The sequence below is a fragment of the Pungitius pungitius genome, chromosome 16, assembly GCF_949316345.1.
Source record: "Pungitius pungitius chromosome 16, fPunPun2.1, whole genome shotgun sequence".
In the NCBI taxonomy this organism is placed as follows: Eukaryota; Metazoa; Chordata; class Actinopteri; order Perciformes; family Gasterosteidae; genus Pungitius; species Pungitius pungitius.
Window position 1 is genome coordinate 15,855,641 of NC_084915.1, and position 12,032 is coordinate 15,867,672.

Consider the following 12,032-nt stretch of genomic DNA (forward strand, 5'->3'; position numbering starts at 1 on the left):
TCTCCCATGTCGTCGGGTACACACGCGCTAAACTAAGTGCACAAAACCTCCTGAAATATGCCCCCGTCGTTTGAACGCTTCATTATACAGCGGGCTATTCTTGTTTTACCATCGCGACACCTTTCGTACCATCATGACACAAAACTATTTGAGGCGTAGTTGCAGCTCATTGAATCCCTGAAGTCAAGCATGTTGTGACAAAAAAAAAAACATCCGGTCTTTATTATTATTATTATTATTTTTCTAGAATCAATGTTTAGATTTTTGCAAAGTTCTTCTGACAGTTCTGGTTATGTCCGTCCGATTTGACACAGATTTGTGGGAACTGTTTAACAGACCATTTGGATGAGTATGAAAATGAGGTGTATGAAGAAGCTTGAAATCATGGAATAAATAAAGAAAATAGAGAAAATTTGTTTTCTGCAACAACTTCCTGGTTTTGGTCATCAAAATATGTTTTATGGAAGCAATTTATTTATTTCTATTGTGCTCTTCTTTGCAAATAGGAAATCAACAATATATATATATATATATATATATATATATATATTCACATTTGCAAGTGGCTTTGTCCAAAAATTCTCATGTAATTTCTATACAAAAATTACACCCATATCATTTTATGACACTTATAATATAACAAAAACTGACATCTGATTATTTGATCTGATCTGATCACACTGACCTGACTACAAGGTTCTTTTAACTCTCATAGAGAAGACAAGCCACTTCATTTCCATCCCAGCATCTGATCCTGAACCTGTGAATCCCTCAGTAAGAATTACTGGAGACGCACGTACCTTAACAGGTATTCTTTGGTCACTCGATAGATTCTTATTATCAACAGTCTTAAGTTCTCTGCTCAGGGTTTGATGATGTTTGAAGCCGTTAACGTGTGTGTGTGTGTGTGTGTATAGAGATGTTATTGTGAGATGATGAAACTGATTCTGAAGATGATCACAACTGGAATGGTGTGCCGTTTCTTTTCTAAATTATTTTTAAAGCATTTTGTTTTGCGAAGCTATTTTTCTTGTACTCTTGCTTTCTGACTTTTAAGGGTTGGTAAACCAAAGGCCGACGGGCGCTGCAGTTAATTACAGCAACTTTAAAATCAGGAGAGATCCATTTTCCTCTTCATTTGTTTTTTTTTTAGAAATGCTGTATAAATGAGATGTCTTTATTATTAATTGACCCGCCTCTCGGTAACATAAATAACCTCCAGTCTAACATCTTCGGCCAGTTGGGTTTGAGGCGGATGTTTCCGCTGAGGGTTTAATGCACATTTTATTGCTGTTTTACTTGATTCTCCGCTAACGCTCCCCCAGTACATTTACGGTATATATCTCGAAATTTTTCTTTTTTTGTTTAACTTGAAAGTAAAGAGTGGCAACATGGACACCAAAATGAACATCCACTGCTCTACAATGCTAAAGCTACGTAGCATATCCTTACCCTTCGCCTTCATGCTAACGCTTTAATATAAGTTTCATGTTCATAGGTTGTAAACTTCATACTAACACTTTCATCTCACATTTCTGTTTGACTAACACTTCATTGTCATAGAGTCCATGCTAACTTTAGCTTTATCTAACTCCACTGAGCCATAATAAGCTACTAGCTAACAGTCCTCTCACACTACTAAGTTTTTCGTAGCCTGAAAGCTACTTAAGTTAAAATAGCACTTTAGCGCATCGAAGCCGACACTCAATGTGTTGAGTTCACATGGGACACATTTAAGGAAAAAAAGTTTTGTAGAAGGAACCTTTGAGAACAGAAGAAACACTCGTGGAAGTCTTTCCTCTCTTGAGTTGTAGCCATCAACGCTGTGATGTAACATCCCATTTATACTGCATTATTCCTTCTGTTTGTACTTTGTTTAAAGCTAAGTGAAAGCTCCACCGCATCCCAAGTGTGATTGGGGGTTTATGTTCCCGTCATCCTTTGTTATTTTACATCCAAAAAATCCAAAATGTGCTCAACAGTTTGGGGGGTTTTTTGGATGATGTTTGGCCCACTCAGCTGAAGGTTTTGACATAACTGTGGCATCGGAAGCAACAACGTGTGAAGAGCCTTGAAGGTTCGGTCATAATGACATTTTCTACCCTCTCACCTGGTTCAACCACCATGGCCTCGCTGTAGGGACGAGGCGGACCAGTGGAGGGTCCACGAGGGGCGAATATACAGCGGAGGTCAGAAGTCCTGCGACCTGTACTGGTGTCTCCTAAACGCATAGCAACAACATTTACTTGATTTTATTTTTTCTGATAGGATGTGAATTTAGCCTTTGAATCGTACAGATTTCAGAACTGCTTTGATTCCAAGCGCTGCAAAAAAATAAGTAATGGGACTGATTTTGATCCGTGGAGACTGTGGTCCGGATTTGATCTCCAGTGCCTTGGAAAAACAAAACAAAAAAAAACCAATTTGTGACATTTGAAAAAGTCAGTTAAAATCGGCAGGTGGTGTTTACAGGTTGTGGCCGTATTTATCACGTTTGTTATAATCAGATCCTGGACAGAATCACTGTTCATTCATTTTGTGGTGTTCACTTTAATCATGAAGAGAGGTCTTATAGTTTTTTTTTGGTTTTTTTTAATCATCATTCATATATTAGGCGGTTGTTGCCATCATTTACTGCTGATGAGAATAAAACTTATCATTTTTGATTCTGATCAAACAAAGGCCTTTTCAGCTGTTCATATGCTATCGATACTTTTAAATTAGCAGGCAAATCCCATAATGTTTTTTTTTCTAAATGCAAATTCCTTATTTGAGGATGAACCCCTTGAAAGCATTAATATATTGTGAATAGGTTTGCTGTGTTTCTGTTTTAAACCTTTCATCTGTCATTTTAGTGGATGTGTGTCTGACCTTCACACAGCACATTAACGCCTCCTGATAGCATTCTAATCTTTCACATATATATCAGACTCAATGCATCTGTCTTCATTGATTTCTTTCTTTCTTTGTTTTTTTTTTTTTTGGGAGCGTGACCTTTTTATTGAGATTTCTGAAAAATAGACTGGATGTGTTTTACAAAATAGCCTAAAACTATTAATGTGAGAGAGGAGTCATGTGACGTAGCTGGAAATTGTAAATTCAGAGCACCCCTTTAAAATTCAATAAATTTGATTTGATAGACCGTTTCGAACAAGCCTCTGTTTTGTTCCCATTTTAATCTGTTTTTACACGTCATCACCTTTATTTTAAAGCCACTGTACACATTGCATCCTAGCAAGCACCTGCATTTAGCCTCACATATTATTCATCTTAGCCCCTTATTTGGGTCTGCGGGGGACAGACTCATCCGTTTCATTTCCTTTAACACGGAGGCTGACCTACGAGTTGCTAGAAACAGTCAAGTTAAAGCGGCTGTAACCGATATTTCTTTTTAATATCAAATGACGTGGAAGAGGTCGCTCCTACCGAGGGACCCGCAGAGAATCCTCACCGTGCATCTGCTGCTCCCCCCCCCCCCATGGAGCTGTGCAGCGATATACAATATACAGTATGTGTGGTGTTACGAGGTGTCAAGATGTGTGTTTTCAAAGGAACGGATGAGGGGTTTAAACCATGAAGGGGATTCTAGGATAGACGACGACACACCACAGTCATCATTTGTGTCTGCTTGAATAAAGATTATCAACATTTTCCACTTCTTCTTTCTTTGTGTCTGCCCATGGTCACAGGTCTTTGAGCTGTAATGTGAGGTGGAGGCCACCCAGAGGCACTGCTGGCTCAAGCTAGCCTCTGACCCCCCCCCCCCCCTCCCAAAAGCTCACATCTTACGGGTAAAGGGATTTTTTTTTTAGATCCCTTTCTAATTTATTTAAATAGAACATATAAAAAAAGCGACGCAAAAGGATCACCATAATCTGATTTTTCTCTTAATGAGCCTTTGTTGCTAGTTTTTACATTTATGAATATTGTTTAACAAATGCATGCAACATAAATAAATAAAGGAGCGGTTAAATGTGGGAAATGGCCTATTGTCAGGGATTATGGTAAAAACTACAAATAAAACTCAATGCTCTGCAAATACCATAAAGTGGCGACCTTTCATTTTGGCAACTTGGCAGTACATGTGTAATGAAAGACTAGCTACAATTTTATCTTAGATTAAAAGGGGAGCATTTGAATGCATAATTAACATATTGAGCTTGAAAATGTAGAAACTATTATTCTCACGCAAATTTGGCCGGAATCATCCAGAGGGTCTTTTGCATTTCAGGTTGTCGACGCATCCTAGAATTGCAGTCAAATATAAATAAAGCTGTCATTTTTCTAGAATCTAGAAAGAATTTTTTTCTTTTCTAGTCTTTTTTTTCATATATTTTCTCCCATTTTACCGATGCGATCTTCCTCTTGTTTAGGTCAGTTTCACAATCACGATTGTGTTGAAATCGGCCCGTATGTAACTCTAGTCACTCTGTCTAGTAACAATCAACCCGCAACAAAAATCCTGGCTCCTCCCCACAACCCCCACCCCTACATTTGATCGTTTCCAGCCCCCATTCATGTCCAAAAATACAGAGGCCAACGTGTTGACCCCGGGCTCCGACGCAGATAGCTCAGAAAACTCGCCGTGCCGAGGCAGCGGGGAGGGAAAAGCCTCCAGGAAAAAAAAACGAATAGTGGATCCACCAGTCGCCTGACACTTCAGCCCCCGGATCCCTCCCAAAGGTTAGTTTGATCTTTCCTCGCGCACCCAGAACCCGATCCGCCAGCGCGGACCCTGATCTCTTTTCCAAAGACGACATTGTGCGTGAGTTTTTCCAGCCCACTTATAAATAAACACCTGCTCTTGCTTCGGGCCCAGATGAGAGGAGAGGACGAGCGCCTGCACGCACATTGACAGAAGTCCTCCATGGAGCTCGATGGCCCTTTTAACGAGTGGATCCTGCTGCACCGAGTCTCCTTCTAAAACCGTTTTTGTTTCAAAGATCTCCATGGAACACAGCTGACATCTTTGAAAGGAAGGAATTTTGAGCACACTCTAAAAAAGGCAGCTGAGACGGAGGAGCTTCGCACCAAACCCACTCCTCCGACTTTGGATCTCAGGGGGGGGGGGCGGTCGAGGGTCACCCGAAGGAGCCATGGATGAGGCCACGCGCCGGGGCGTCCAGGAGGCACTGGTCAGCGAGGCTCTGCTCGAGTTCAGGGCCACTTTGCAGGCAGCCGTGAGGGAGGTGCACGTGGACGTGAGCGCCTTCAAGCAGCGCATAGAGCGCAGGGTCGACGAGCAGTGCCTCTCCAACGGGCCCTTGGCCGAGGCGGTGAGCCGCCTGCAGGAGGAGAACCTGCAGCTCAGGTCCCAGCTGGAGGCCCTCGGCCGCACGGTGGAGCGTCTCTCCGGGTCGCAGGGGGACAGGGGCGGTCCTGCCGACGCGAGGGGGACGGGGACGGAGGCGGAGGACAGCCTCGGGAACGGGAGCCCGCCAGGGGAGCGGGGAGCTGCGGAGGCTCCGCCCGTTCCCACGTGCTCGGCGCCGTCGGGGGCGAGCGGAGGATCTGCTCCCGGCAGCAACCCGGCGCCCCCCCCGTGGAGAGCAAAGAGGCAAGCGGAAATGAATGTGAGTACTTCGTCACAACGTAATGCAATTCACGGGGGGGTGAAGGTTAGATGATGGATAATGACTTACCTGGTCACAAAGAAATAATGCACCTGTGAAGGACTCTCTTCTTCTTCTCTCTCTCTCTCTCTCTCTCTCTCTCTCTCTCCCTCTTCCACCGACCAACTCAGATTGGGTGATGCTAAATAAATGAATAAGATAAGATCATGCAGATGTTCGCACCCGGTTAGTGCAGTTCACAACTTTAACCGAACTCCTGTGTTTTCTGTGATCTGTGAGTTTTACACATGGCAGATTCTAACACTACAAAACGGATGACGGACAGCCCTCTGGGACCTGCAAGCGTCCAACCTCCTTTTCCCAGGTTGAGCGTGCTCCTCAGAACTCTCCCTTCTCACAAGAGGTCACCAAACCGTTAACCCCCGAACATCTTCACATCCCTCTGAGCATCTGCATCCCTTTCAAAGAGATGAAAACACCTGTTCCAATGCACCAACTCTTGTGCTCATGAGCTGCTTCCATAAGAGCAGGTCTTCCAAAGGACATGGGTATTTCGAGGGGGGAGCAGGGGGGGGCTTTGCTTTGGGACCCTTTGCAGCCCATATCTACTTAAGCAATGGAGGCCTCAAAAGTGTCGGATCCACGGTCTGAGCGTCGCCTGACGAAGCCGAGCCGCGTACTCGCTCGCCGCTCAAGCACCCCCCCCCCCCCCCCAGCCTCAGACCTCCTGATGGAAAGTCGGCTTGCGTCCGCGTCCCACCCGGAGCCCCCCCGCCCTGAGACGGACAGACAGCTGTTCTGTCAAAACGCACACCCTGCCAGCATTCCTCTCCGCTGAAGTCACCAGGTCTTCTCCAACCCCCCCCATCCCCGACGTACACCCCCCCCCGCACCCCCCTCTCTAGTACCGATATAGCCCTCCTATTCATCACTTAACACTCTAATTTGACTTCCTGTACACACGCTCTTCTTTGGGGAATGACCTGGCTCTTTAGCTGATGAATGCTCCCCTATGTTCTTCTTTGTCCTGCCTGCCATTTGATGCTGGACCGGTAGAGTGAGGTTCAAAGTCAGGTTTATCAACTGTTCGCAGAATAGCCGGTGAGATTGAATCAAATGGAACGGAGCTAAAACAATGCAGCAACATCTCTGAGAAACGAGAGACTATTTCATCCATCGTTAACACAATTGTAAGAGGATGGGGGTTTGCTTGATTGTCATCTTTTTGTCTTGCACTCATGAGAATTGAGGAAATGTTTACACTCCAAGCCTAGCAACGGGAAGGGTCGCGCGTGCCCCGAACGGCACAGAGACGAACCCGGGCCGGGGAGAGGGGGGGTCAGACGGGGTCACGCCGTCACGACATCCCACTGGAGCTATTGTGATTCCCGGGGATCACCGAGGCGCTAATCCTCCTCTTGACGACCAGCTGACACGGCTCCATTCCTCTGGCAAAAAGGCAGCCTTAGGGGTTGAGGAAGGGGCCAGATACAGGCCCGGCCCGCGACACCCTCGAACGCCCCGGGCCCCCCCCCCCCCCCCCCCCTCCCCCCCCGCAGCCTCCGTTTGGGCCTATATCGGGACGTAAGAGGAGTGCAGCGGAAACTCTTGCAAAGGGGGCTGATTGCAGAATCTAAAATAGCGTCTCAGTCCGGGAGCATGCATGGGTTGGTTGGCCTCAGCTGTCATTTGAGGAGAAGCTTTCAGCAGTTAAGCAGCTGAAGAGCCCACGTTAGATTTAGAGGACCGAGCACACACACACACACACACACACACGGACGCATTTACCACAGAGAATAAAGGCCTCCAAATTAAATTTAGCTCTGCAGCAGTCAGAGGGACTAAAAGAATCTTCTTTGTTTGTTTGCCGTGAGCGACGCGGCGAGTGATGTTGCTACGACAAGTGTATAAATAGACGCAGGCACTGATAGCGTCGCGTGTTGCACAACTCCAGAGATAATGGATGGAGATATGATCCCCAGAACAATTCCTCATTTGCGTTTGTTGTGTTTAACCAGTGTTTTTTTTTGTTTTTTTTTAAAGCCACTAACCCAGTTTCGGGTAGAATATTATCCCAACATCTCGTCCCACTTGCGTCAGCCTGCTACGACATTTATCCCATGACACCAGACACTTGTTGTTTTCACACGTATCGTCGAACTGGCACCATTCCGGACCAGCACCAGAGCCTTGCGGAGGAGGACCCAACCTGCCGTGAATCATGAGGCCCATGCTCTATTTGACTAGTATTCAAATGACGATGATGATGTTGTTACCTCGTCAGGAAACACATTAACAGCAGGATCAAGACCAGAATGGCATGTTTTGTACGACTTTGTCTTTACTGAACAGGGCAGCGATGCAAAAGGAGAGAAACACACAACCGCACTGGCGAACGGAAACCCAGGTAGGTGGACCGCCACGAGCAGCTCCACGCGTTTAACCCGCCAGGCCTCTGCCTCGTTTATATGCTTTTCTTTTTTTTCTCTCCCCAGAAATCTCCCATCAGCCTCTGACCGCCATCACGAGAGCGAGCGCAGAGTCCCGCGCTGTGGCCGAGCCCCCTGGGCACGCCGCGGGACTCCCCAACCCGTCTGGTCAGTGGCTTCTTTTTAGCACGCTTTCAACAAGGAAGTCGTACGTTTTTACACCAGAGCTTCTGGGTTTGTCTGCAATATGAAACACGAACCACTGGCCTGATTGGCCACGAAACTTTGACCGATCCCATTCCATTTGGGTCTGGATCCTAATCGCAAGGTGGATTTACCAGCTGTTTGTTCCCTTGTGTGAAGGCTGTGAGATTTGGGCGCGGACGCAGTGGCGATCTGAGCTGTTCGTCCCATTGAATGACGAGTTCGTTCAATTTGGTCTTCTTTTTGTCCCAGACCAGGAAGAATCAGGCTCTCAGCGCAAACCCCATCACCCCCTCTCTGCGATGCTGAAGCCCCATTCCGACGCTCCAGCTGTTCCTGCCTCAGCACCCACAAAGGAGACTCCAGTGAAACCAGGAGAACCTCACGCTGAACGCGGTGAGCGGGGGAAATCTCCTCCTGTTCCAGCCGGGATCTCTGCTTGGTTTGAATAAAACACGCCCGTCGATCCTTTTGAATCTCGACTAGTCCGATTCTCTCTTTCTTAGACGCTGATGAGCTGAAGCCCCATCTTCCCGTCACCGCCGTGATGACCAAACCCAGTGCAGAGGGTCTGGTCGCCACCAAACCTACCCAGCGGCCAGCGTTTGAGCCCAAAGCGGCCGGTCATTCGACACTAGAGACTCCAACAGGTGCAGCAGTGGCAATATGTTTTGTTTGATGTCACTACAGACTATTATGGGCCTGATGTACCATCCAACAGGGACCACCCTCAGTTACTGTCACAGACGAACTATAACATTAAAATACTTTAGAATAACATTTAGAAAAAAAGATGGCATTGCGAGGTGTTTCAATATTGATGCATTGAGTATATTTTGCTGAAAATTCAGGGTCTTTTCACTGCATTTACTCCCTTTTTCCCCTCATCACTCATTATTTTATTCCATCTTCACCTGTGCAGGTACAAAGGAGCTCTGCTCGCAGGTCCCCCAGGAGCCGTCCGTCTCCGGGTCTCAGGGGTCTCAGGGGTCGGCCCGTCATCCTCCCGCGGCTGGGACCAAAAGCCCCCCCGAGGCTTCTGCTGCGTCCAAAGCTGATCAGAGTCCCGCCTCTGACCCCGGTCCTTCCGTCCCAGAATCCCCAGCGACGAAGAGAGCGACGGGACCGACCCCGAGTCCTGCAGCATCACAAGAGCCGATGGTCAAACCCGGGGAATATCCCTTTAAGCGAGGTGGGTTAAACCAGCGGTACAAGGACCTGTCTTTGAAGGAAACGTTTTCAAGTTTCTTTCATTTTTTACAATATTGTCCACTTTTAACATTTTCTTTGCCTGGCCCCATGTATTCAGTACCAGTTCTAAAGACACCCAGCCCCAGCCTGAAGAGAAGTGTGAGCTTTCCTCAGCCAGCAGGTAGGATGAAGTCCCATCATCCAGTATGTGCAAGTACAACAACTACAGTATCTTGTTGTGTCTTTTTAATCTGTATTCATGTGCAGTTGTGCTTTGTTTCGGTCTCTTTCTAAACTATCTCATGCCACCCCCCCCCCCCCTTTTCACTATGGCTTTCTGTTTTAACAGAAAAATTACTTCCCTCCAAATCGATCCTAAAATCTGGTTTCTCACCAAGTTTGGACAAGTGAGTGAGTTGTGTTTCGCAGCATGAAACGAACTCCCCCCCGTTGACCACTGTCAGAGGGGGGCGCGGCGTTCCGTGGCCGTTTAACGTGGTGCTTAAGCATAAAACGTGATTTCCTCCCAAGGAAGCTGAACAAGGGAGGAGGGTTTGAGCTCAAACAGGATGTGACGAAACCCCAAACGCTGCCCCGCTCCAACGGGGCTCAGGCCAAGAGGGCCCTCTTTGAGAGGATGAACTCCGAGCCCGTCAAGTAAGAGCACTCGGAAAAAAAACACCTCCGACATCGGCCTTAAGTCGCCGCCGATCAGTGACACGTCGCCCCTGTCTGACCTTTCTGTTGAAGTAGGCCGAAGGATTCCAAACCCAAACTGAAGCGCTCTCAGAGTTTTGGCGTTTCCAGCGCCAGCGGCATAAAACAGATCCTGCTGGAGTGGTGCCGCTCAAAAACCATCGGCTACCAGGTATGACTCACATCCGAAGGTGCCGAGGGCAATATTTTCAGAGCCTGAAAACAAGAAATTGATCTAGTGGAAACGTTATTGCCCGAATAGGAATGTAAATTCAAGAGAAAACACGTCAAGAAATGAGGGCGTGTAAAGAAACACACGTTTCCTGTCTTTCCTCCAGAACATAGATATCCAGAACTTCTCGTCCAGCTGGAGTGACGGCATGGCCTTCTGTGCTCTGGTTCACTCCTTCTTCCCTCTGGACTTTGATTACAACACGCTGGACCCCGCGAACCGCAAACACAACCTCCAGCTGGCCTTCACCACCGCAGAGTAAGCTGGCTGAGACTGACTGACCGAGGCTTTGATTACAGGGAAAGAAAACGCCTACTAAAGTTAGAGGTACCGGGGGATATTTTTAATATCTGCTGAAACAGCCCACAGTTCAGTTGACTGGTTGGACGTGATTGAAGTGATTGCACTTTTAAGTTGACCTCGTGTTTGACCCCCCCACACACACACACACACACATCCGTCCTTCTGCGTTTCAGGGAGAAGGCCGACTGTCTCCGTCTGATCGAGGTGGAGGACATGATGGTCATGGGGGACAAGCCGGACCCCATGTGCGTGTTCACGTACGTGCAGTCCCTCTACAACCACCTGAAGCCGTTTGAGTAACGACCCCCGTCCAGATGTTAGTAACCGCGTTGTGTCGTGAACACTTTGAATGAGCACAACATTGGCCTCTTGCCAAGCGAGTTAAACAGAGGACCACTGTCACACCACGCCAACATTAACCTTTTTATTCGGCATAATCCGTTTGTACTGCACTTGTGCGCTCACCAGTTTCCCCCTTTGCCTTTTGAATTTTTGCGGTTGATCGACACTGATCCTTAAAAAATATAGTTTATTATAACACGCATTGTGACCTGTGTGGTTCACAGGATGGATGATGGTTTTGATTTAGTTCTTAAATCAATAACGATGCTGCAACTAAAGAAGGGACAATTAACCTTTTTTTTTTTTAAACCCAGCTTGTGACAGATGGCAGCTGCTGTTGACCAATCTTTCTTTGGCAACATCAGCAATCTTTACAAACCAAAGAGTTGTGAACAAATGCAGAAAGGTTCCAGTAACACTTATTTGGAGTCTTGCACTATTATTCAATAAAGATAATGTTTGACAGTCTGCCCAATGTGCTTGATTACAATGCTTTTTAACAATAGTACTTTTATAATGACGTTCAATCATCATAAAAAATGACTACTTGGAGTTACTTTAATCGTATGAAAATGAATTTGAGCAGAGATAATCATTTTGTTCTTTTATATGAGGTTTTTGTATGACATGGCCCATTCAGTTTTTATTTTATTTTTTTCTGCTGTCAGAAATAACAGGTTAATTGAAAACTGTTTTACAATGTATGCTGCCACCTAGTGGTACAATGCATGTCGCGCAGATCGCCACAGAATGTTTTTAAATGTATTGTGGTTAACACATTTTATTAATATTGACAGTAATATTCCCATCCCTGCATTTGTGCTTGTATAATGTAATAAATATTATAACCATAATGTTCTTCTATGTTGACCTTATTTCAGGTGTGTTACTATAACGTAATATTGGTCACATTTGTTGTAAAACCTTTATCTTGGTTCGACAGTATCGCAACTTATTTTGACGTCGCAAGTGAATGCTTAACAAGTGTTCGCTTAACAAAACACTTGTCTAGTCCCACAAAATACATCGCTTAAACTTCGAATTAGCTGCAACAAAATTCTG

The 12,032-nt window shown here is 46.1% G+C and overlaps 1 protein-coding gene across 4 annotated transcripts; it reads left to right on the forward strand.

The window, feature by feature from the left end:
* The first annotated feature begins 4,325 nt into the window (after nt 1-4,325).
* Nucleotides 4,326-11,272, forward strand: LOC119215108 (smoothelin-like protein 2). 4 transcript variants are annotated; one of them, XM_062558219.1, is made up of 13 exons: nt 4,328-4,683; nt 4,820-5,573; nt 7,926-7,980; nt 8,069-8,170; nt 8,459-8,602; nt 8,713-8,856; nt 9,129-9,398; nt 9,516-9,578; nt 9,747-9,804; nt 9,929-10,054; nt 10,148-10,265; nt 10,432-10,583; nt 10,802-11,272. In XM_062558219.1, exons 2-13 carry the CDS (start codon nt 5,097-5,099, stop codon nt 10,926-10,928), a joined length of 1,836 nt encoding a protein of 611 aa, XP_062414203.1. In that variant the 5' UTR covers nt 4,328-4,683; nt 4,820-5,096; the 3' UTR covers nt 10,929-11,272. The 4 variants fall into 4 exon arrangements, 3 of the variants coding, with proteins under 3 accessions (XP_062414203.1, XP_037322853.2, XP_037322854.2); XR_009942540.1 differs by having other exon boundaries at nt 4,326-5,573; nt 10,432-10,652; nt 10,802-10,933; XM_037466956.2 differs by having other exon boundaries at nt 4,328-5,573.
* The last annotated feature ends 760 nt before the right edge of the window (nt 11,273-12,032 follow it).